Genomic DNA, 26,489 nt, shown 5'->3' with positions numbered 1-26,489 from the left:
ACTGTACACACAAACCACTCCTGGGCTCACCTCCCTAAACACCTGTTTCTATAAGGACACACTCTTGCTCAAGAATTGATAATGGCATGGCTTCCAACTTGCCATCAGACCACAGCCAAATGCCTAGCGTTAGCACCAGAATTCCTGCAAAGTCTTTTTACCTACATATATCTCATCTCTGTCCTTCTACACGCGCCTGGTCCTTGTTTTTTTTTACCTCCTGTCGACCTACGCAGTACACAGCCCAGGCACTAAGAACACAGTCAGCCTGGGTGCAAATCCCAACTGGACCACTTAGAGCCGGAGACCGCTCAAGGTGCTTCAATGCTTCAGTGCCTCAGCCTCCTCATCTGTAAGGCAGGAATAATGACAGCACCTACTGCTCGGCTGAGTGCAGCAGTGATGAACTGAGAGGATTCAGGTAAGATGCTCAGAATAAAACCTGGCACATGGTTTCACCCAATAAATATTAGCAATTAAAATAGTCATCGTCATTACACAAGTCACTTCCATGAAGTGACCCTTAGTGACACCACTCAACATCTTCTGTTTCTTAAATGTTCTATGAAGACTTAGAAATCACAGACACTGGCTGAACTTGTCAAGGACTGTTTCAAGGGGCAGGTTATCTGGATGGCAACTGAATGTTGGAATTACTACTATTAAAGTCCTATCCTAAAAGGTTTACCTAGGGCTCCCAAATGAACCCTCCCTTGAGTAACAATGTTTCTGATGGGTTAGCCACTACATATTTGTAGTCTTAGGTTTTGTTTCTTGGATCTAGGCTTAATTCTACCTACCCTGAAAACCTCTTATGGGCTGGAATTGCACCAGAGACATCTGATACATGCTCAGAGGTCCGGCCACAACCACGGTGGATACTCAAACCAATGCTTGCTGCATTTAGAAAGAGAACATGAGGTTACCTGAAAAACCAAGATACTAAATGGGAGATTAAATGTCCTCTCAGTATTCCTCCTCTCAAACTTCCTGCTACAAACATACAAGATCAAACCATGGTATAATGAAGAGAACTGGTGCTAATTACCACCACCATGGAGTGAAGCCTGGTGTGGCAGCCTTAGCTCTGGGTCTCCCTGCCTCCAAATTTCCAAAGCACTTCATGCATCCGCTCATTTGGCACTTAGTAATTTCTACCTTGTTTTATACCTCAGAAGACTTTGCACCCTGTCTTCTGCATGGTAAGCTCCATCTTTCACAAGTTTGATTGCCCCGGAGCTCCCACGGCAGTGTCTTACTGAGGAAAGAGCCAATGTTTAAAGCAGTCAGAGGAGAATCACAATTTTATTTTATTTTATTTTATTTTAAATTTTATTAATTTATTCATGAGAGACACAGAGAGAGAGAGAGAGAGAGAGAGAGAGAGGGGCAGAGGCACAGGCAGAGGGAGAAGCAGGCTCCATGCAGGGAGCCCGACGTGGGACTCGATCCCAGGTCTCAAGGATTACGCCCTGGGCTGAAGGTAGCATTAAACCACACAGCCACCCAGACTGCCCAAGAATCACAATTTTAAAAGCTTTGACAGTAGCCCCACTATATTCCAGACCATACATCCACAATTATAAAAGCATTACCGAACAGGAGACTTCAAAGGGCCTAACAGATAAGAATATATCAAGTGCTTTTAAGGAACTGGTTGTTTTGAAGCACTTGAGAGTGTACTTAAGAGAGTCTGTAGAATCAGCGTAAGGTTGGAAGAACAGACACTTGCTCGGAAACTGTTCCTACTGATGCCACCTCCACTGTGGACGGGCTCCATTAGAGCTCTGCTCCTGGCCTCCTTCCCATCCTCATTTTGCTGGGCCCCAGGAAAACTGGGTTTGGACAGCTAGCCTTTCCTGTCCCTCTTTCCTTGGACAAGAGCTGTAACATGCCTGCTGCTCTTCCTGGTAAACTGCCTACCTCTATAGGGGAAGTCTGGCCCAGCCCAGTGAGACTGGTGCTTGAGTGGGGTCTCCCAGGGGAAAAGTCTAACTCATTTTGGGGTCTGATAGTGGGAAGCCCATTTCTCTGCAGATCCAAGCCACACTGTCTCACATCAGCTTTATGAAGCGTAAAGAGGACGGCTGGCATCTATCTGCTGACTCCATAGTCTTTTTTGTTCAATTTGTTTAGAACCTAGGAGGGGAAATGTTTTTTGGGGGGCTCCCTCAAAAAAACCCCAAATGTCCCCCATCACCTGGCTGATGAAAAGGCCTTCTATGGGGAAAGTCCAGGATAAGGTCCTAGGTGTCTTCATCAGCATCACATAACCAGGCCCATCTCTGTAGGCGCTGCCTAAGACGTGGCTAGAAATCCATCTCTCACCCTTGGAGACACCCAACCTACAAATGACATGTCACCAAACTGAGTTTATAACAACTGCTACTTGAGACCGTGGCAGCCACAACAGGGGGAAGTCCAGAAGTCTACAAGGCAAGACTGTACATCCAAGGAGGAACAGCTAAAAACAAGGCTATGACAAAACACACAGTACACCAAAAGCACTGGACTGTATCTGTACTAAAGTTCCAGACCTTAAATGGCTCCCCTGCTTGGCAGCAAAGCACCAAGGAGGCTTCAGGAAGGTTCAGAGAAAACAAGGATACCCCAAACCACACCAGGGCAGCTGGGCTCCATCCCCTTAACTGAAGGTTTCCCACACCACCTCCCCATCAACCGTGGGAAATGGGAAGAGCTGGAAAGAGGCAGACTTACACGCTCTTTCATCTCATTAGCCACGGTCTTTGACATCATGACGCAGCAGATAAGAACGACGAGGATGAAGTAGAGCGCATACATGAAGCGGGTGCTCCGGGACTGTCGGATCTTGGGGCAGCAGCCGCAGCAGAGGGAGCAGCCAGCGGAACCACAGCAGCAGGCCAGCTAGGGAAGGAGCACAAACATCCTGTTAGAGCCCCTCGTTTACAGACCCATGAACGCCAGACCTCTGCAGCCCCCCCCCCCCCCCACTCCGGGCTGTGGTTTTCCGAGCCACCTGCCCACAGAACACACAGGAATGGTGGCGGGGGTGCACAGAGTGTTCACCAGAATTGCTCTGACATTGTCTTCAGTAAAAGGCAGGCATGTGGCTGGGGAGATGCCCAACCGTTTCTGTGTAAGGCTCGCCCGCAGGACTGTAATCATTACTCTGAGATCAAAGTTTTCTGAGATCAGCTAGGGAGTAGAAGCAGCCAAGAACCAGAAAAAGGATGAAGTGAGGTGGGAAGAATGTGAGAAAACAAGCTAGGCCCAAGAAAGGGCCTTGCCAAAAATCCATGAGGCAGAGAATGAACTGTATAAACACCTAGGGACGTGCTGGATGGGGAGGGTGAGGTGTGCTGGTATGCATCTCCCTTTGCAGGCAGGAATGCGAGTGTGTAACGTGAAGCTCCAAAGAAATAGGTGCCTCTTACCCAGGCATTGTGTACCAGAGCTTCGTGCCCCTACGGGTAAGCTTTTAGGCTCATGAGCAGGCCTGGGCACCGAGGAGCTGAGAGATCCTGTTGTATCAGTAGCAACGCACGCACCTTTCCTTTGGGGAAATGAGATCTTTTTTCCCCCCCATCTTTGACTGAGATTCACTGGTCAATGCAACTAGACATAATTTGGGAATATTATATAAAATAGGGATTAGGTTTTCAAGGGTGAGACTGTGCTAATTTTTTGTCTTTGTAAAGGCTATGTTTTTTAGACCACACTTAGGTTTACAATAAAATTGAGAGGAAGACAAAGAGATTTGCCATATACCCCTACTGCCACACATGCATAGTCTCCCCATTAGCAATACCACTCACAAAAATGGTACTTTTTTACCAAGGACGATGATGGCACATCATCATCACCCAAAGTCTACAGGTTACCTAAGGGTTCGCTCTCGGTGTCATATATTCAATGGGTTTGAACAAATATATATATGATATATATCCATCACCATAATATCATACAGAGTATTTTCACTGCCCCCAAAACAACTCAGTCTTCAGGAAAGCATAGGGCAATGGGGGCAGTGTTATTAAAAGTTCAGGCTCAAGGGGCGCCTCGGTGGCTCAGTGGGTTAAGCCTCTTGGTTTTGACTCAGGTCATGGTCTCCCAGTCATGAGATCCAGCCCCAGATCAGGCTCCACACTTAGTTCAGTGTCCACTTGAGATTCTCTCTCCCCCTGCCTCTCTACCCTCTCTCTCTCTCTCTGTCTCAAATCAATCAATCAATCAGTCAGTCAATCTTTAAAAAGAACAGAGTTGGGCAGCCCAGGTGGCGCAGCGGTTTAACGCCACCTTCAGCCCAGGGCATGATCCTGGGGTCCCACCTCGGGCTCCCTGCATGGAGCCTGCTTCTCCCCCTGCCTGTGTCTCTGCCTCTCTCTCTCTCTCTCTCTGTCTCTCATGAATAAATAAAATATTAAAAAAGGTAACATATAAATAAGTAAACAAACAAAGTTTGGGCTCAAAGTCAGCCTGCGTGGGTTTGGTGCCTGGCTCTGCTCCCTACTAGCTGTATACCGTGATCAAGTTATTTACCCTTTTACGACTCAGTTTCCTTATTTACAAAATTGGAGTAGTAACAATATTTATGCCTGTGCTGTCGTCTCACAGGTGACCTAATTTAACACACTTGGTGTTAAGAAAGGATTTCTCTTAAGCAAACCGGGAATCTTACAAAAGAGATCACCATAACCTGCAAATAACTAAATCGATATCACAAGTATATAGGTATAAGACAACAAGGCTATAATCACAACCACGTTTTCACATCTTCCTTCATTTACATCGGGAAACTCATTGTAAGACCACTCCAATAGGTCTCAAGCTTATGCACTCCTTGCTTGCTGACCTAAGTCCCTTGGCCTATAGATAAACTAACCTACTATCCTTGAGATCTGCAGACCACCAGCCTTGAGGAGGGAAGGACCAGACTTCCCCAGGAGAGGAGTCCTGCCCACACTGGAGCACAGCTGCTGCTGATGCCACCAAGTTTGTTCAAGGTCATGTCCATGACTATCCACCTGGGCACCACCTTCCCTTGCAGGGAGACCACCTCCAGCCCCCAATGTCCCACCCTTCCCCTTTAAAACCTTTTGGCGGGGGATCCCTGGATGGCTCAGCGGTTTAGCGCCGCCTTCAGCCCAGGGCTGGATTCCGGAGACTGGGGATAGAGTCCCACGTTGGGCTCCCTGCATGGAGCCTGCTTCTCCCTCTGCCTGTGTCTCTGCCTCTCTCTCTGTGTCTCTGCCTCTCTCTGTGTGTGTCTCTCATGAATAAATAAATAAAATCTTTAAAAAATAATAATAATAAATAAAACCTTCTGGCTTTGTCTGGACAGGGAAGATGATCTTTGGGACGTCAGTCCACCATAGTCCCAGGCTGCCAGCTTCCTGAATAAAGCAACCTTTCCTTTCTGACCATCACTTGTCTCCCAAGTATTGATTTTTAAAGCAGCCGAGCTTGAGTTCAGAACTGGTTCTCTGTCCCGTATCCTGTAACACCATTGTTTGAGCACTTTGTGTACTATTTCATCACCTCACAGGTTTGCTAATGCACTCTTTCCATCTTATGTTCAGGTTTCAAACTGTCTTCCTCAAAAGACTCTTCTGGCCTCATAAGGTTAGACTGGTTCTTTGTAAGATAAGCCAGTCTGTTTGGGCTGGGCTAACAGATGACACAAGTGAGAACCTACCACTGCTGGTGTGTGTGGCTCTGAGAGGTCACCTTCCTTTATAACCCACTCACACAATCTCAATCCCCAACTTGACTGACCCCTTTCCACCCATAGATCCAAATCCCCCCACACACACTCTCTCTCTCCTTCCACTCACACAGCGAGCTCTTCTCTGGACCCTTGCCTTCCTCCTCCTCACCTCCCAAATTCTTGCCCAACGTTCTCCTTTGCTGGCTGCTAATTTTTTTAGTTCTATGGCTTTAAATAACCAGTCTTACTGTATTGCAAACTCAAATCCAATAAAAGATTTATTCTATTTGGGAAAAGAAATATTTTTAAACAGTAAATGTTCCCCATGATAGAACATTCCCATAGCACAATCAACATTTAAACTATCTGCACAGAGGGGAAAAATAAACAGATTTTATATTTTTTATTTTTATTATATATTTATATAAATTATGTTATTTATTATTATTTGTTATTATTTAAAGGCAAATAGTAACAGAAGGAGTGTGATTACGGAAAATGTGAGAACAAAATCATAGGGCTTCTCAGAATAAGCTTATCGTTAAAGTCATGTATCATTGTATGGATTTAACTTTTCAACCTTTCCTTACTTTTTACTTTCACCCTATATCGTACTGTGGTATTTTAAAAATATACATGCACATGTATAAGTGTGTGTATCTGTGTGTGTGTATATATACAGGCGTGTGTGCATATATATCCACACCTAATACTAGAACCCAACAGCCATTCTCTACTAGCCGAAGAGTTACCTGTCAACTCAAACTATGCCAATAACCAACAATACAAGTGCACTGTCTTAACCTAGACATTGACATATATACCAAGTATATATTCAAAATAGCACTTTTAAAAGCAGTGTTATGCTATCATCTAGAAAATCTCATAGCCCTACTGACTTACCACTTCTTTCAGGAAGAGCTTAATTTGGAATAAAATGCACTCATACCCAGCCCCTGCCACTTACAGGTTTATTTGAGCATGTCACTCATACTGATCCTTTCTTTCATATGATACACTCTGAATCTCTCATATCAACATTACATTATGAAACACATTAGGAGCTTTAATTTGCGGGCACCTGGGTGACTCAGTCGGTTTGGCATCTGCCTTTGGCTCAAGTCCTGATGCCATGGACCTGGGATGGAGCCCTGTGCCAGGCTCACTGCTCAGTGGAGAGCCTCCTGGCTCCCTTTCCCTGCCCCTCGCTCATGCTCTATCTCTTTCTCTCAAATAAATAAACAAAAAAAATTTTTTTTAAAGAGCTTTAATTTGTAGAATCTGCATACTCTCCTTTTCCACAAGAGATGATTATACACTCAAGAGAGACCCAAGAAATTTCTTTGGAGGATAATGCCAACAATTCTTCTATAAATTCATTCTGCTAATATACTTGCAAAAGGGTACAGAGATTTAGTTTAAGGTTGTTCATTATAAGCATGAAAACAGTCTTTTTCTCCAGCTACATGGGGACTGGAAAAATGACTAACTGGCTAGCTAGACAAAACGGTATAGTTAAAAAGAGTAAGTCGGTGTTGTAGACTGAATTGTGCTCTCTTCTCCCTTCCCTATGCCTCAAAAATCATACGTTCAACTTTTTACCCCCACTACCTCAGAATGTGGCCATAATTGGAAATAGGGTTCTTAAAGAGGTAATTAAAGTTAAAGAAGGTCATTGGAGTGGGCACTAATCCAACTTGACTAGTGTCCTTGTAAGAAGAGGAGGTCAGGACAAAGGCACAGAAAGAAGACCGTGTGAAGATAGTGGAGAAGACCACCATTCTGAAGCCAAAGAGAGAGGCCTCAAAAGAGACCAACCTGCTAACTCCTTGACCTCAGAATTCCAGACTCCAGCACTGTGAGAACTGAAATCTCTGTTGTTTAAGCCCCTCTGGCTGTGGTACCTTTTTATGACAGCGCCAGCAAACACAGCTGGCATGCCCTGGTATTTTATAGCCATGGCGGGCCATGGGGGGTGAGGGCACTAATGTGCATGTGCCCAAAGTGACCACTGACGCCATCTGTAGAGTGGGTCTAGGTATGGGAGGGCAAGATGACGTGGAGCTCTCACTGCACTCCGCTGCTTGGGTTCTTATCCTATTCTCGTATCACTATCACGATTAAAGAAAGAAAAGAAAATTGCTTAAGAAAACTAAGTTTGAAGATTACAGGAGCACATGCAAATGTGGTATTGAATTCTGTGATTTTTTTTTTCCTTTCTGAAGAACCTTCCCTCCCCCAAACATAGCCAAAGAGAAAAGTCTTCAAAGAGCCCTTTATACCCTTTATCTAACTTCATTCAAATAGCAATTGTATGGGAACACGTGGCAGATTCAGTGGGTGGAGAGTGCGACTCTAGATCTTGGGGTGTGAGTTCGAGCCCCATGTTGGGTGTAAAGATTGCTTAAAAATAAAATCTTAAAAAAAAAAAAAGAAAAGAAAAGAAAAAGGGAACAGTATGAATAGCAAGGGCTTTTCAAAATAGAAGGGACTTTGTCCTTGCTAGGCAGAGTCAAAATGGAAGGATAAGCCAGCTACTTGCTGCTACCGGGAGCTGAGCCTGCTCAGCTTTTCTTCTAAGGACACACACACACACACACACACACACACACAGCAACAAATAAACAAATATCTGTCTCCCCTCCCCCACCCTGGCTTTGGGCATTGATAGTTCTTCCAAGGACTGACCTTAGGCATGTGAGGACATGAGCTAGGGCTGGTTTTAACTTCCGTCTGTCAAATTAAAAAGCACAGTTCCTTTATTACTTGGAATTCCCAGCTGGCAACACCATCAATTAGAAAGCAAAGGATCAGGAAGAAAGCCAAATAGATGTCATAGAACTGGCACACACACAAATAACATGTATCTTGCTTATGACAGTCCCTCTCTCCCTCCTCAAGTCTTTTTTTTTTTAAGATTTTATTTTTATTTATTCATGAGAGACACAGAGAGAGGCAGAGACACAGGCAGACGGAGAAGCAGGCTCCCTGCGGGGAAGCCTGATGTGGGACTCGATCCCAGGATTCCGGGATCACGACCTGATCCAAAGGCAGACACTCAACCACTGAGCCACCCAGCTGCCCCTCCCTCCCTCAAGTCTTATTATCACAGTTACAAGGGGCTTGCTTAAGCCCAGAGCTGCTAGGAGGGAAAAACTGCTGAAAGTTCTCTGGCCCAAGAACCAGAAGACCTGGGATCTAACTCTGTGTGACTTTGCCTAAGTCATTTTTCCTCTCTGGGTCTTGGTTTTCCTCACTTGAAAATCGAAGGAGACTTGGAGACAACAGACAATAGGAAATAGGTTTCATCTCACATCACACAATCCATCAGCAGTGTTGGCCTGGAATGCTATGTGAGGTGCGTCCTAAGGCTGAATGTCTCCTCAGAAAAAATGAGTACCACCTGCCAAAGGCACAGTGCCACTCGTGCTACATTCTTGTCATCCCTACGAGAGGTTGTCCCCAACCATCCATAAATACTTAGATGTTGAAAAATGAACTGCAAGAGGCAAGCACACAGAGTTAACCTCAAAGAAAGAGAAAAACCAGTCATAAAAAGAAGCAAGAACTAAAAAGTGGAGCAACTCAAAGCCCTGTTCAAGCACTCCACAAGTAAGGTGAGCATCACTTGCTTCTGGCCTCTGCTCTCGTGGTCCAGCTCACACGCGGCATGGTGATAACTTATCCATCACATTCCCTTCGTTCCACTTAGGAAGGCGAACAAGGACACTTCTGCCACAAGAACCATCCCAAAGACAGCCACTATTTTTACTTTCAGCGCTTTAGTTTGGGGGCATGTAAATCCCTCAGCAATGCAGAAAACACTCATTCAAAAAGATTTATTCCTCAAGAGTTCTGGATAGCCAAGTTGGCTTTAATGTGTATAAGTTAAGTCCAAATTGCAGAAGGAAGGAAATTATCAAATCTGACACCACCCTTCATTCAGTTGTTTTTCCCAACTTGGAAACAGAGGAGCCCTAGCAGAACTGAGGGAAGACATAACAGACTTCTATTAACTACAAAAGTTATAATATTGTCTCTATTTCTAAGATTTTATTTATTTATTTATTCATGAGAGACACAGAGACATAGGCAGAGGGAGAAGCAGGCTGTCCATGCGGGGAGCCCGATGTGGGACTCGATCCCAGGACCACGACCTGAGCCAAAGGCAGATGCTCAACCACTGAGCCACCCAGGTGTCCCAATATCGTCCCTATTTTAATAAAGGGAGGGGAGAAGGGACAGCAATAGGGAAGCTCCTCAAATACTGAAGTTGTTGAAGCTGTTAAAAGCAGAACCCAGGTTCCTGGGCATGCTGCAGGGTTTCTATTATCAAAGAAATAGAAGCAAAACGTTAAAGCATAAAACTGGGTTCAAAATTTTTTTATCCAAGTAAATAGTTCTCTAACCTTTAACTATATTTAGACTTCCACATCTTTCAGTGACATATAATACTACGCATGAATGTCACAGCCCACTTAGTTTCCCCCTCCTTTGAGGTTTTAGGATTACTTATGAATTACTGGGGGTCAGCAGAGAGGTAATGAACAATGGATTCTACTTTGACAAGCAGTATTTATTTAAACCCTAAAGCTCACAACCTACATTTTGCAGCTCATTCTGGCTCCAAGCTCATAAATGGCCTCCCATCAAGATTGTACAGACCTTTTTTTACTACCAGGAGGCAGAGGTGAGGGTAAATAGCAACCCTCACCATCACAGTGCCTCATGCTGTCCTTGACTGGGAGCTGTGCAAGGAGACGAGGAGGCCTGAAAACAAGGAGGACAAGAACACAACTCCCTCTGCTCAATAAAGGCCTATTTCACAAACAACACATACAGGTGGCAGGTAGTCCCTAACGCACAAAATGATCGTGTGGTGGGAAACTCAACACATACTTACACACGTGTTAGTAAACTGATTGGGGCATATGGTGGATTTCTCTCATGCAAAAGAATAAAGGGCAACTTATTAAAGCCTATTTAATCCACAGTACTAGCTAACAATAGCTACCGCTTATTAATCTCAGTCTCTGCAAGGCACAACTATTAGGATTAGCCACTTTATCACCCCAAAGTTAACAGAGCTGAGACAGAGGCTCAGAGACATTTGGGAACTTAAGGGTCAGAAGCCTGATGAGTGGTAGAGCCAGAATTTCAATCTGGTTGGCTCTTGGCCCTTCTGCCCTGCTTACTGCTGGCCTAGAGGGGGTGAGCAAGACAGACGACACCGGCCTAAAACCTTGGTTGCCTGCAAAAGGGAAATGGGCTGCGTGCGAAGGAGACAGCAAGAGAGGAAGCACATTTTCCTGCCTGACCTTGGGTGTACAGTAAGCACTCAACAAGTATCTGAAGGAGGCATCTCCTTCTCCACGCCCTTTTCTCTCTCCCAGCCAGTGCCTGGCCTCAGCGATCTCGATGACCTCTTCTAAACACAGCCCTGTCCCAAGTAGCCCAACCACCCCAATCGCCAAGACCCTACATCACCACCAAGTCCTATTCCGCATTAACAGCCCTGTTCCTAGTGCTATGGAAATTACCAGGCCATTCATTCATTCAACTAGTATTTATTATACAACAAACCTACTATGCACGGTGTTAATTCCTAGTAATGTAGCAATAAAAACAAGACATCTTTTTCTACCTAAGCAAGAAGACAAAGATATGCCCAAGAATGACCATCCAGGGATCCCTGGGTGGCGCAGCGGTTTGGCGCCTGCCTTTGGCCCAGGGCACGATCCTGGAGACCCGGGATCGAATCCCACGTTGGGCTCCCGGTGCATGGAGTCTGCTTCTCCCTCTGCCTGTGTCTCTGCCTCTCTCTCTCTCTCTCTGTGACTATCGTAAATTAAAAAAAAAAAAAAAGAATGACCATCCACATGCTGTTTAGGAGAAAGGAAACCTGGATAATCAATGAAAGAGTACTAACCACTGAAAATTATGGTACGCTCACATCATTGAATACAATGCACCCCCCCCCCATTGACTATACAGATGATACAGAAAACTTTACTGCTGAAAATAGTTAACACAACAGTATAGAGGAGGACAGCATTTGAGGTAACAACAATGTAATAAGACATAGAACAGCAATAACAATAATAAAAAACAATCTGAAGGATACAGCAACTTGACAATGGTAATTAATAAACTTGCAGGGTTAGGAATAATTATGCTTTTATATTTTCTAAACTCTTGGCAATAAGCACATAGCTTCTAATTAGAAAAACATGAAAACAACTTTCCATTTTGTTTTTCTTCTTTTTTTTAAATTTATTTTTATTTATTTATTTATGATAGACATAGAGAGAGAGAGGCAGAGACATAGGCAGAGGAGAGGGAGAAGCAGGCTCCATGCCGGAAGCCCGACATGGGACTCGATCCTGTGACTCCAGGGTCGTGCCCTGGGCCAAAGGCAGGCGCGAAACTGCTGAGCCACCCAGGGATCCCCCAACTTTCCATTTTGGAAGAAAACAAAACAATATTTCTGTTTTATCTCAAAGGTGGTAAGCATTCAAATATCTGTTAATTGAATCAACCAGTGAGTAAATGAAATCTACTCTAGTGGGATCCCTGGGTGGCTCAGCAGTTTAGCGCCTGCCTTTGGCCGGGGGTGTGATCCTGGAGACCCAGGGTCGAGTCCCGCGTCAGGTTCCCTGCATGGAGCCTGCTTCTCCCTCTGCCTGTGTCTCTGCCTCTCTATGTCTATCATGAATAAATAAATAAAATCTTTTTTTAAAAAATGAAATCTGGGGATCCCTGGGTGGCGCAGCGGTTTAGCACCTGCCTTTGGCCCAGGGCGTGATCCTGGAGACCCGGGATCGAATCCCGCGTCGGGCTTCTGGTGCATGGAGCCTGCTTCTCCCTCTGCCTATGTCTCTGCCTCTCTCTCTCTCTCATTGTGTGACTATCATAAATTTAAAAAAAATTAAAAAAAAAAAAAGAAATCTACTCTAGTAATGTGACTGGGAGAAAACAGCCAGAGTGAACTATCTCTGAAACGGAGGAATAAAAACAGAAAATTCGGGACGCATGGGTGGCTCAGCATGAGCATATGCCTTCGGCCCAGGGCATGATCCTGGAGACCCACGATCGAGTCCCACATCGGGGCTCCCAGGAGCCTGCTTCTCCCTCTGCCTATGTCTCTGCCTCTCTCTCTCTGTCTCTCTCATGAATAAATAAAATCTTAAAAAACAAAAACAAAAAACACAGGAAATTCCCATAGGACTGCATCTTTAAAATTGGTTAAGATGGTAAATTTCTATTTTTTTTAACCACAGTAAAAAAAAAAGAGAGAGAGAGAAAGAAAATTCCTTAACCCTTGTAATATTTTTTAGTGTTCAAGGGGTATAAACAAACCTCTACTTGGTAGAATTTGAAGCAAAAGAGGAATGAAAGAAAAGAAAGAAAAAAAGAAAGAAAGAAAGAAAGAAAGAAAGAAAGAAAGAAAGAAAGAAAGAAAGAGAAAGAAAGAAAAGAAAAGAAAAGAAAAGAAAAGAAAAGAAAAGAAAAGAAAAGAAAGAAAAGAAAGAGAAAAAGAAAAGATGAGGAAAAATTAAAGAGCTACTTAAAGGTTCAAGGCGCTGAACAAGAAGCTATGCATTTGCCTAACCCAGAAATGAGCTCTTGTATTTCCTTCATCTAAAATTCTTAAGGTTTCCTTTCGAGTTCAGACACTCCCTTAGAGCTCCAAGGTTCTCACAACCGTTCCCACAACCGTGGCAACCAGATTCTGGGCATTTGCCAGGAAGGCGTTTCTGACAGGTAGTTTCTCACGCAGGTTTCAACACGCTAGAATATGCTGGCTTCCGCCCTCAACGGTGCTTCCAAGCACTGTCAGGGGTCACTGTCCTTCCGTAAGTGGCCCTGGGCACCCAGGGACTTTTCGGGACCAAATGTGACACAGGCGGGCTGTGACACACACAGGCAGCCAGCGCCAGCTGCTCGGTTACCACGGGCCCGGCCCAAACTCTTCTCCTTGCTCAGACTCTTTCTTACCAGGTTAGGGTTGCTTTCAGCAATACCCCTCCCCCCCCACAAAAAAGTCGATTGAGTTCTCTATCCTTAGCAGTTGGAGTCTGACTCATTCCATCACACCAGCCTCCACCTCTAGATTTTTTGTTTTAAGATTTTATTTATTTGTTTGACAGAGAGAAAGAGCACAAGCAGGAGAAGCAGCTGGCACAGGGAGAGGAAAAAGCAGGCTCCCCACGGGGCAGGAAGCCCAGTCAATGCAGGGCTCCATTCCAGGACCCAGGGATCACGACCCGAGCACCTCCACTTCTGTCTCTTTTAAAAAATACCACACTCGTGGGCACAGCCTGCTGCAGCTCCTGCAGCTCGCAGGCGGTGGGGCCCTCCTCAGTGCTCCCGCAGTCCTATAAGATGTGCATACGTACACCCACATGGAGAGGCAGGTGCAAGTGTCAATCTTGGCCTCATCGGGGTGCCTGGGTGGCTCAGCTGGTTAAGCATCTGCCTTCAACCCAGGTCATGATCCTGGGGTCCTGAGATCAAGCCCTGCATTGGGCTCCCTGCTCATGGACAGCCTGCTTCTCCCTCTCCCTGTGCCCCCCTCCCAGCTTGTGTTCTTGTTCTCTCTCTCTCTCTATCTCTAACTCAAATTAAAATCTTTTAAAAAAAATTTTAAGTAAAACTAAAAATACCACCTGATATATTTTAGTAGGTCGGTGGAGAGAGTCCATTAGGTTTAAGATTAGAAGGTTAACTCTGTGGCCGTTCAACAGGAAACAAACATTCCCAGGAGGTAGGTAGCGTAGAGCAGTTTGTCAAACTCAGCACTAGAACCTTCAGTGTGGAAGTCTCTGCTGGGAGGGGTGCTGACCTGTGCACTGGAGGATGGTTAGCAGCATCCTGGGCCTCTACCCTCTAGATGTCAGGAGCACCCTTCCTGTCCCTCCCCCCTTCTGTTGCCTGCGTGAGGGGGTAAGAGAGAGAGCGAGGGGGTCAGCCCGCTTGGGCTCACACCCAAGCTTGAACACTGCCTAGATGTGGACTTGGACCAATTCTTTACCTCTTTAGGTATTAATGTCCTCATTCTTAAAATAGGAATAAAAACACCTACTTCACAGGGCCCTTATGAGGATTAAATGAAATAATTCAGATAAAGTTCTTCACACGGAAGCTGGCACAGGGTGCTAAGGAAAGGAAAGGAAAGGAAAGGAAAGGAAAGGAAAGGAAAGGAAAGGAAAGGAAAGGAAAGGAAAGGAAAGGAAAGGAAAGGAAAGGAAAGGAAAGGAAAGGAAAGGAAAGGAAAAAAGGGAAGAAAGAAAGGGAAGAAAGAAAGGGAAGAAAGGGAGGGAGGGAGGGAGGGAGGGAGGGAGGGAGGGAGGGAGGGAGGGAGGGGCCAGCTGTTCCCATCATCTACACATCACCGGTCCTCTCAGGCCTCCCTAGATGCCCACTGTCCTTGGTCCTTCAGGTCATATGGAAAGAGGTAAGGATGGGAGGCAATGGGACAAAATGATTAAAACCTCATTCATAGCAATGTTTTCATTTCCTACTTTAACATGGCTGATAAATCCATCTGTTGACGGAAAACGTTTTTAGAAATAAAACTCCTGAGATCTAAACCCAGGAGAGCATTCTGGCAACCTGGGGGAAAAGCTCCTCCCTGTATGCACAAGCACTTTCCACCTGCCAAAGGCTATCTTTGTACTTTGTTTCCATTAAGGAACACACAAGGAGGCGGAAGCCACCAGGACCTGCACTGGCCTCCAGGACCTGCACTGGCCTCCAGGACGTGCACTGGCCTCCAGGACCTGCACTGGCCTCCAGGACGTGCATTGGCCTCCAGGACCTGCACTGGCCTCCAGGACGTGCACTGGCCTCCAGGACATCCACTGGCCTCCAGGACCTGCACAGGCCTCCAGGACCTGCACAGGCCTCCAGGACGTGCACTGGCCTCCAGGACCTGCACTGGCCTCCAGGACGTGCACTGGCCTCCAGGACCTGCACAGGCAAACCCGGCTAAGAGAGAAGAGTTGGGGGGGCAGGGTGGAAGAAAATGAAATCTTGAAGTTTGAAATGGAAAGGCGTAGGGTGGGAAGAAAAGTGCTCATTTTTAGAAGTTTTAAACCTTCTCATCAAAATAACAGGAGAGAAATCCTGCATGTTCTACTTATCAACAAGCAGTTCATGGAACCTAAAGCCCAGAATTTGCCCAATTGTCTCACGGACGTCACACTGCCATGGAAAAGCCTGCCAAAGCCCCTGCAAGGGGTGCTCTCTGCCAGGCAGGTCCCCAAACCTCGCCAAGCGGCGGAGAGCTTCCCGGGCTGGCAGGAGGCCGCAGAGCCAAGCGGAGCAGGCCAGCCCCAGGACAGAGGACACAGAGAGCTCGCTGCTGCGGCGACCACCTCAGAGCTCGGGTGGGCCCACCGGCCCGGGGGTGGGGGACGGCCAGCACGCTTCTCTCCCCGTCGGACAAAGCCTACGGGCAACCCCAACGTAGAAGACACACGGACTGCACCGTAATACGACCAAAGTGCTTCCAGGTTCACACAACAAACTAACCGAATGCCTGCTGGCGACCTGAGCTGAGCGAGGAGCTGCTGCCCCCCTGGGGCCTGCACTCCAGGGGCTCATGTCGAACTCATCCCCGAAAGTCCAACCTGCGCTGAGCTGGGAAGCCCCTGGAGAGGCCAGTCATCTCGTGCTCCTGCCATGAAATCTGTGGCCCAGAAATGTTAGGTGAGGGGCAGCCCGGGTGGCTCAGTGGTTTAGTGCCGCCTTCGGCCCAGGGTGTGATCCTGGGGACCCGAGATCGAGTCCCATGTCGGGCTCCCTGAATGGAGCCTGCTTCTCCCTCTGCCCATGTCTCTGCCTCTGCCTCTCTCTCTCTCTCTCTCATGAATAAATAAAATCTTTTTAAAAAAATGTTAGATTGGGATCCCTGGGTGGCGCAGCGATTTGGCGCCTGCCTTTGGCCCGGGGCGTGATCCTGGAGACCCGGGATCGAATCCCACGTCGGGCTCCCGGTGCACGGAGCCTGCTTCTCCCTCTGCCTGTGTCTCTGCCTCTCTCTCTCTCTGACTATCACAAATTAAATTAATTAATTAATTAATTAATTTAATTTAAAAATGTTAGATGATGTGGCTCATGGACAATTTCAGTGACAAGCATCAGTGGACCAGGAAGACCCACGGCGTGACACAACTAGGCAAATCTGGAGCAGGGACAGGCTAGGTAAGTCACCCTCTGGGTTCCACACCTCTGTATCTATAGTAACAGACTAACAGATACCCAGGGACACCGGTGGGGGCTCAGTGGTTGAGCAGCTGCCTTCGGCTCCAGGTCATGATCCCGGGGTGGCGGGATCGAGTCCCACACCAGGCTCCCCACAGGAAGCCTGCTTCTCCCTCTGCCTGTGTCTCTGCCTCTCTCTGTGTGTCTCTCATGAATAAATAAAATCTAAAAAAAAACACAAAAAACAAAAAACTAACAGATGCCCCAAAGACGAACAGATACTCAAAGCAGCTAAATGAAGTCTCCATAAATAAATCTAAATGCCACCACTGCCCACAGTAAGCGGGCTGTGTTCTAAGCATCTTGTACATTTTTGAAAGGTTTCCATCACAACAGCGTTAAAATGAAAGGCTGGAGGTAGCCCGGGTGGCTCAGCAGGGTTTAGCACTGCCTTCAGCCCAGGGTGTGAGCCTGGAGACCCGAGATCGAGTCCCACATCGGGCTCCCTGCATGGAGCCTGCTTCTCCTTCTGCCTGTGTCTCTGCCCCCACCCCCTCTCTCTCTCTCTCTCAGTGTGTGTGTCTCTCATGAATAAATAAATAAAATCTTTAAAAATAAAAATAAATAAATAGTCATTTTTTAAAAAAGGAGAGGCTGGCCCACAATGGTCACAAAACTGAATGCTGTGGGACAGCGGCAGGCAGTCCCCCGCTGTATCTCCCTACCCCAACCACCCCAGGTCTGAGAAGCAGAGCAGGCAAGCCCTCCCCAGCACCCCTAATCCCACACACAACCCGCGTGCAGGCCAGGTGCTGGCCAGTCTCTCTCCGCAGGCCGCCCAGAGGAGCCACCACCCAGGTGACGCAGGTATCTGCGTGGGCCAGATGCTTCCCCGTGGGTCAGTCCAGCTAAGTCTTGCTCCACCAGCGCTGGGCAAGGAAAAGCTTGCACATACCCCCTACCTTGGGTTTGCCAGCAGGCAGGATTTCGCTGGATCCTATTCTTTGGGATTCACTAATAGCCCCATACAGGGTGACTTCTTGAACCTCTTTTCACGAAATACAGGAACACATACACCGGAGAGAGAAACGTGAGGTGTGGGGCTTGGGGTCTGGAAGACTCGGGCCTACCTGGACGGCTGTCGCCCTCGGCCCGAGCGGGAAGGGGAGCAGGGCAAAGGCCCCCATGGGCTTGGACGCCTCACTTCTCACTGGAAAACTCCCATCCCTCCCACAGATCAGTGTGGCTGGCTGAGTCCACCCTCAGGAGGAGAGCCTGGTGGCCCCATGAGAGGTCCTGGCTTAACAGCTCTTCTGAGGAGCTGAAGGGACAGCCGCACTCTTTCCTTCAGATCCAAGTATCCAAGGCTGAAAGAACTTTCTCACGCTTCATTTCTCCATCCGTCGGGCCGTTAAAACTTTAGGAAGCCGTATCAGCTCTGCTCTCCTTTCTTCTTCGAAATTTATCTCCTTCTCCCACTTGCAGCTTCAAGAGGAAGGAACGGACAGGTGTGCTTCCCCCAGAGGACCTCATCATCATCACCCTCCACACTCCTCTGAACCTGGTCTTCTTGACAAAGCCAGCTGCACCAAGGCCTGGACAGCATTTATGAGGATGCTCTTATTCAAGTACGGCTGCCTTGATGGTACCAACTAGCAGGCAACGGTCATCGCAGGCAACTCCCCCCTCCCCAACCCGCAGCCAACCAACAACTTGAGAAACTTCCTCCTGATGTTCTTAAAATACATTTTCAGAAGGAACCAGGGCCAATTGAAGGAACCTATGAATCATATTTTTTCTATCAAAGACCAACAGAAATGCAAACATTCTTACATAGGGGACCCCAACCTTTACTTTATTTTCTACTCATAAGGGCACTGGTTTTGTGAGCAAGAGGGAGGTGGGGAGAAAGGAGTCTAAAAGAGAGGTTTCCCCTGGGACATTCTCTTAATGAAATAAGTTACTCATCTTGGGAGTGGTGCTCCCTGGCTTTTTTAAAACTATAAAGACAGAGCTCTTCTATCAGTCCTAGACAATGAAGAACCATATCCCAGCATCAAAATCAAACAAATGGACTAAGCTAACACACACATCAGATGAACGGTTATTGGGCTGCAAGGTAAACAGGCTCCAGGGATGGGTAGTTCAGGAAATGGACCTTAATTACTGTTATTTATTCAATCAAACCTAGAATTTCTCGAGTCTGCTGGGTAGAGTGGATGACGGACCAAAGAGAGGACTCTTTGGAAGATTTCTGGATCAGTCTCACCCCTCCTTCCTTCCCCAGGGCAATCCAAGGCCCTGGTGTTCAGGGAGCCCCACAAGGCAGGACAGGTTGGGGTTGGGCACGGCTGGTGAATGGTGCCTCTGAAGTGGGCACACCCACCCTCGTGAAGACAGAAGAATCAGACAGCATGGAGGAGGCTGGGGTCGGGAAGACGGCAACGAGGTAGCAAGCAGCCGAGAAATCTTTCTGGACTCGGACTTGTTGGTGACAGTGAGAAGGGAAGCCCTAGGGAAACGTCACCTACCCCCACTTATGTAGGCAGGTGGCAAACAGAGAGAAGACATCACAAATATTAATGGAAAACCAGGAATCAAAAGGTGATATTTGCTTTTTCATGAACCATCACATTGGAATTTTATAAGACATATATAATAATCACATTCTGCTGTCAAAACTTATCTAGGTCATATCGCTAACTTTCTCATGGTACTCAGTAAGGAACACCATGCTTTACAAAGGATATCCCACTCCAAGAACAAGTTTGAGAGTCAATGTTCTAATTGAATTAAAACTCATTTGACATTGGGACGCCTAGGCGGCCCAGCAGTGGAGCGTCTGCCTTCAGTTCAGGTCGTGATCCCTAGTCCAGGATCGAGTCCCGCATTGTACTCCCTGCGAGGAGCCTGCTTCATCCTCTGCCTATGTCTCTGTCTCTCTCTCTGTGTCTCTCATGAATAAATAAATAAAAATCATTTGACAGACTAAATTTTCCTGGTTACCCTTAAGCATCCAAAAATGTCCTGAAATAAAGCATTTCAAAGCAAGAAAAACAAAACAAAAAGTAGTTGTCAGGCATAAATGGAAACCTGAAGACTTAACTTTTGATGATATAACTTCCCATTCACCAACCAGAAAGTAAGAAAGCTTGGTGCAAAAAAAAGAAGACGACGACGACTTGGTGCACAGATATTCTAGGCGATATCCAGCCTTCCCAAAGAAGACAAGGAAGAAATTGGGAAAATATAGATAAAACAGGCCAAAATAGGCAGTAGAAATGATAACAGAACTGACAAGTTTGTACAAACATAATTTATTGAGTAACTACTATGTGCATCATATACATTACTCGATTCTTTACATACATTACAGAATTTAATGTTCATTATGACCCTAAGTTGTTCTCCATCTCTATTACAGGTGAGAAAGTTGATCAAATGAAGACATACCTAGTAAATGAAAGAACTAGGATTTCTGTCTCAGGTGGATGCCTTCTAAGTCTGTTTCTTTCCACCATTTTATAATGTTTAATTATCAGTGTAATACTTTGGGGCGGGGGAGAGGGGTATGAGGAACTAAACACTGTTCCTTGGTAGTCTACACTATGCCTTTCTGCAAATTAGAAAAAGGCACAGCAAAAAAAAAAAAGAAAAGAAAAAGAAAAAGAAAAAGGCACAGCATGAGCAAGCCAACAGGGACAGCATCCCAGCTCTTACCTTCGCTCTCAGTTGGTTACCTTTGTGCAGTACACAAACTGTGCAACCTTATATGGCAGCCCCACTGCTAACTGTTTCCCCCAAACTGCTTCCTGACCTGCTTAATACTACTGCCTGGATTAAGTTGCTTTTATAACTGTCTTAACCTCATAAAACTCATCTCACTGGAATTAGGTCTCTTGGGAAGGATATATTTAAAATCTGTCCCTTGCACTAGCGTCTGTATTCCATTAAAGCAAAGACTCCCCATCTTGTTCTAAGCTACCTCTCCAGTGCCTAGCCTGGTGCCTGCAACAAAGCAGGTGCTCCATAAATATCTGTTGAATATTTTGGAAGCTCACTATCTACAAGGAGATATAGCACTCTTACCCAACTGGCAGGCAGAGAGCTAAAAGAAACGGTGCCACCTCCAAGAGGGAGATGTCACTTCTAGCTGAGGTCATCCAGGGGCACTCACAGGAGAGGCTGTGCTTCATTTTGCCTGTTTATTTTTTATCAGCGCCAAATATCTGGCATGGACCAAAGTCAAATGTAAAAATATTTCCATCTAAAATAGAGAAACCATCTAAAAGGGGGCACTTTCTTCTTAAATTTTTCTCTTTCCATTTTATTTACTATTTATTTATTTGGTCGTTTTTTGTTTTTGTTTTTACTTATTTTTTAAAGTAAGCTCTGTGCCCGACGTGGGGCATGCACTCACAACCTTGAGATCAAGAATCATGTGCTCCACCAGCTGAGCCAGCCAGCTGCTGGCTTGTCTTTCCATTGTAAAGATTATAATGGCAGGGCCATCATGGATCAGAACTGTGTGAGTCCTATCTTCCAGGGGCCTGTACCCTAACTTCATTCACTCACAAGGGCTGAACCCTTTGCTGAGGCTTGTAATCTCCCCATGAGGCCACACTCTTCTATTCTCACATTTCCATCAGTAACACTTGGATTGTGCCTTCACCAACTTCCTATTCTATCCTGGCGACCACTCCTGATGGACAGCAAGAACAGCATTATTCCCATTATGGAATTAAATGTAAAGCCTGGATAAGTCACATTACTTTCGGACTCATTCTTGATCTTTCTTACATGGCACCGTGCACGGATAAGGGTAGAGAGTGGAGACTGCTCACACTAGAAAAGACAGTTGAGGTAACCTTGATACTTCAATCCTGCCTTGAGAGTGCAGGGTTATTCTATGTGCAGGCGTACCATGCCATCGGATGTACCAGCGTGCTCATGTATGTGTGTGTGTGTGAATCCGAGAAGGACAAACCCCCAGCACCCCAGCACTACTTCCAAGTGCCAAACTTTGCAGCAAGTTTAAGAAGCACAATTTAAGAAGGCAGAGAATTATATGCTGTGCTGCTATCAAAACACTGATAATTAAAGATGAGAGTGTCTTAGGCAACCAGGAGGATCCTTCTACCCAGTACTCATTATAAATAATAGTCACCTACCATTTCTTAACTTCCTCTGTATCTGTGACATTCTTTTCATTTCATCTTCAAAAGAGCCATGCGATATAAGTAATGCGATCCCCATTTTATATATGAGGAAACCTGACCTTCTGATTGCAAAGACCATCAGGATTCCCAAAACTGTTTTTGATAACACAGTTTTGAAGCTTCCTCCACCTGCCCCCACAGAGATACATAAAATCAAGACCCTGTAAAGCAGGTACAGGGCCAGCTCGAGGCAGTCCGAGGAGCCACAGGTCCTACGACTGCCTCACCCCACTCCCACTGACAGCACCATTCCAAAGGCTTGCTGGGAGAACACAGCTACAGTCTTGGGCAGCCCAGAGTCTTTCTGAAGGGCATTGTTCATTCTATTAAGTTCTGGCAGTGGTAGTAACACTTAACTTTTTGAGTAACAAAAAACTACATTGTGTATTTTCTAGGTGCCAGGCAGGGTCCTAAATTCTTGGCATAGAGTCATTGCCTTCTCACAACTCTGCGAGGTAAATACTCATTATACCATTTTTTCATTGGTATTTTTGCCATTCTTTCACAAATGAGAAAGTGTTATTGAATTTTTTGGTATGAAAATGTACTACTTTTATAATCAGAAAAAAATTGCATAAGCTATACTGACTCTGAAAAAGTGCTGGAAAGACAAAATAAGAAGTGTTAAAAAGAAAATCACAGGCCTAAATGGCTCACTTAGGTTAACAGCCCAAGTCAGTAAACCAAGACTTAATACCTAAACTAACTACTGTGTCAATTCCCAAAAATGTATCCTTTAACCAGTCAACATGGAATTTCCTAATAAGCACTAGGAAGCTTACTGATAGGCCCCTTCCACTCCCCTTAGGAGGGCGACCTTGCCTAAAACAATGGATTCTCTGCTAGTAATTTCCTGCTCCCCTGCCCACCTTTAAAAACCTTTCCTTTTCTATAGCCCTCTGGAGCTGCCCTCCACTTGCTCCATGTGCACAACGCTGCCAGATTCATGAATTGAATAAAGCCAAATCTCCAAAACTTACTTGGTTGAATTTTCATTATTTAACACAAGACATAGAGAAAAAGGAGATCACTTCCATTTTTTCACACATGAGAAAGATGAGGTGGATAAAAGGGAAGTAACTTTCCTGGGGTCCTGAGATGTGAACTCAGTCAGCTTGAGCCTAAACTGACCCAGACTTCTACAGTAACATCTCTAAAATGGGGCAAGTGTCAAGAGCTAGTAATATACACACATGATAATATTACTGTCTACAGAGAGAGAGAGGGAATGTTTAGAAGTTTTTAGCAATTATTTGGGGCTCCAGTTAATGTAGACACTAAGCATAAAATAAAGTTTGGTTCCTGTAGCAAATCTAAAATCCTACCCATAACCCAAATCTCCTTGTACCATTAGCTACCTTCTGTCTACCATTATATTAAGTAAAAAATTTTAAAGTTGTTCATTTCATTCATTATGATTCTGCACAAAATATCCATTTCAAAAATGTCCCTTGGTTCGTTTTTCCCACCGCTAATATTAGAATTCCTCCCACGCTTTCTAAGATACATAAAAAAATCATTCCAAATTCTTCAAAGTTAACTATTATTACAAGAAGATACAAAAGCAAAAGACAGAAAACAAAAATTATACAGCACATTTAGTGGTAAGTTCTTCACAAAATTCTCTACCCTTAAAATACCATCTTCCAAGATCATAGATCCCATACATATATAGATATTTGCCACCTGAATACTTTACATACATATAAGCAAATTTTTGCTATATAACATCTTAGAATCATCCCTTTTCAGGCTGTATATAAGAAAATGGTTTTGTGACCAATTTCAAAGCTATCAAATAATTGAAAATTATTAAGAGTAACAAGAATTTGAACTCCCTTACATTAAACATGCATAATTTAGGTCAACACTATAAAAGAGTGAAAGCAAGCAAGTAACAGAAACTTGCTCCTTAATGTAAATAGGGATCGCAGCCAGGGAAGCAACACAGTTCCCCTATCAAAGTCATGATGACGAACATCTGTAAGGATTACAGGAGATCAGCCATGTACAGTGCTGGTTTATTAGCACGGGCCTGGCATATAAATCAGTGTCCTACAGTAGCTTGTGTTAAATGTCCATTCTATTCAATACGAGGTTACTGCCTACTCTGTGCCTTGGTTGCTCATTTATGAGATAAAAATATTAGTAGTTCGTTCCCACATCATGGGATTATCAGGATGGAAAAGGTACTGAAAGCACTTACAGCATTAGTGACCAGTACTATTCTTAGTGCCCTCAAAAGGAAGAAGCTTGGGGCAGTCCCAGTGGCGCAGCGGTTTAGTGCCGCCTTCGGCCAAGGGTGTGATCCTGGGGCCCCGGGATCAAGTCCCACATCAGGCTCCTTGCATGGAGCCTGCTTCTCCCTCTGCCTGTGTCTCTGCCTCTCTCTCTCTCTCTCTCTCTCTCTCTCTCTCTCTCTCTCTCTGTCTCTCATGAATAAATAAAATCTTAAAAAAAAAAAAAAAAAAGGAAGAAGCTTGGAGACTCACAGGGACCACGATGTGAACCTAGTTACTCCAAAGCAGCTATCACTTCATTTCCTCAAACTCCACCTGAAAGGTGATGCCTGGGAGACTTCATCTGGTTGCCAGCTTGCTTCCATTGGGGGAAACTCAAGGAAACTCCCAAGGGCTCTCTTCCTCCTGGCAGCTTAATCGGCTCCAGGAACTTGCAGCTTATACCCCCTTAGTCCCATCACTTGAACCTCACATCTGACCAAAAAGCTATTCCCCTTTGTATTTCTGTTTGCCAAATTTTCCCAAAGAGGGCTTGGAGGTGGAGGTTGGGGTGGGGGTGGGGAGGGGAAGGATGGGAGGGGGTATATACATACCTAACCCAGTTACATATATATAACCCAGTGGTGGGTTATAACTATCCAAAAAATTATAACAACTGGGGCACCTGGATGGCACAGCTGGTTAAGTATCCAATTCTTGGTTTCAGCTTAGGTCATGATCTCAGGGTCATGGGATCGAGCCCTGCGTGATGCTCCGTGATCAGCAGGGAAATCTGCTTGGGATTGTCTACTCTCCTTCTGACCCTCCCCCCTTGGTCCCTCTTGCTTTCTCTACAAATACGTAAATCTTAAAAAAAAAAAAAAAAAAAAAGTACAACAACAAAGGCAACCACAACCATTTATGCAGCACTACCTGCAAGCACCATGATGGACTCCAGTACATTTGGGCAATTTCTGCCAACCCGTGAGGCAGTTACTTTTATTATTCTCTTCACGATAGCAATGATGCACTTGGGCTGGAGAAAATAAGTCACCCAAGGTCACAACTCATCAGGGGCAAGGATAAGAGCCAAACCCAGGTGTGACTTCAAAGGCAGCATTCTTCAACTAAAAAAAAAAAAGTCAGCCCTATTAACCACCCCACCAAGCCAATACAGAAAAGATTTAAAAGGGGGGGGCGGGGAAGGGGGGGGATGCCTGGCTGGCTCAGTCAGTGGAGCCTGCAATTCTTGATCTGAGTCATGACTTTGAATCTCACATTGGGTGTAGAGATTACTTAAAAATAAATAAATAAATAAAGATGAAAAGGAAAAAGGAAATAGCATTTAAAAAAAAATAACTTTGGAAAACTGAATCAAAATTCGTTTTCCAATTACCTTATTACCTGATAAATGAAAATATTAAATAAAGAACCAGCTACTACTCCATATGGCAAGTAAGTGCACGTTAGTCCTGACAATTCCACTACCAAGGGTATATGGATGGCTCCACTTCCCACTGCTACAGCATTTATATTTTGTGATCCGTACAAACAAAATCATTTCTCATGCCTCTAACATCTACCACAGCCCTGGGCTACTTATAATTAAACCACTGTAATATTTAATCTCATGATCACACAGAGATGTGTCAACCGCCTAAGAATGACTAGTGACCAGTCATCAAGCTGCAATTTCCAGCTCACTGAATGTCTGTCCCATTGTGTCTATATTTCTAATGAATAATTCAACCAATACACAGTCAATTTTTAGAAATTAAGAACAAGAGCCCAGAAATACACCCTAGTATTTATGGTCCAATTAATTTTTGACAAGTGGGCCAAGATAATTCAATGGAGAAAGAACGGTATTTTCAAAAAATGGTGTTGGAACTGGATATCCAAATGCAAAAGAATGAAGTTGGACCCCTTTTTTATGCCATACACAAAAATTAACTCAAAATGGATCAAAGAGCTAAATGTATAAGCAAAAACTATGAAACTGTTAAAAGAAAACATAGCACTAAATCTTCATCATCTTGGATTAGGCAAAAATTTCTCAACTACAAAACCAAAAGCACAAGCCAACAAAAGAAAAAATCAAGTGAACTACATCAAGATTAAAAGCTTTTATGTTCCAAACGATACCATCAAGAA

The 26,489-nt window shown here is 45.1% G+C and overlaps 1 protein-coding gene across 2 annotated transcripts in view; it reads right to left on the bottom strand.

The window, feature by feature from the left end:
* The window catches only part of SERINC5 (serine incorporator 5), a 106,829-nt gene that overhangs the window by 53,323 nt on the left and 27,017 nt on the right, over positions 1 to 26,489 (bottom strand). For both annotated transcript variants that reach the window (XM_025437038.3, XM_049108336.1), the window contains one exon: positions 2,719 to 2,886. In XM_025437038.3, coding sequence (XP_025292823.1) covers positions 2,719 to 2,886 — 168 coding nt within the window. The remainder of the gene's footprint in view (positions 1 to 2,718; positions 2,887 to 26,489) is intronic.

The sequence above is a fragment of the Canis lupus genome, chromosome 3 (genome assembly GCF_003254725.2).
Source record: "Canis lupus dingo isolate Sandy chromosome 3, ASM325472v2, whole genome shotgun sequence".
NCBI lineage: Eukaryota > Metazoa > Chordata > Mammalia > Carnivora > Canidae > Canis > Canis lupus.
The sequence above is the reverse complement of the archived record's forward strand: the minus strand, read 5'-3'. Positions and strand labels throughout refer to the sequence as shown.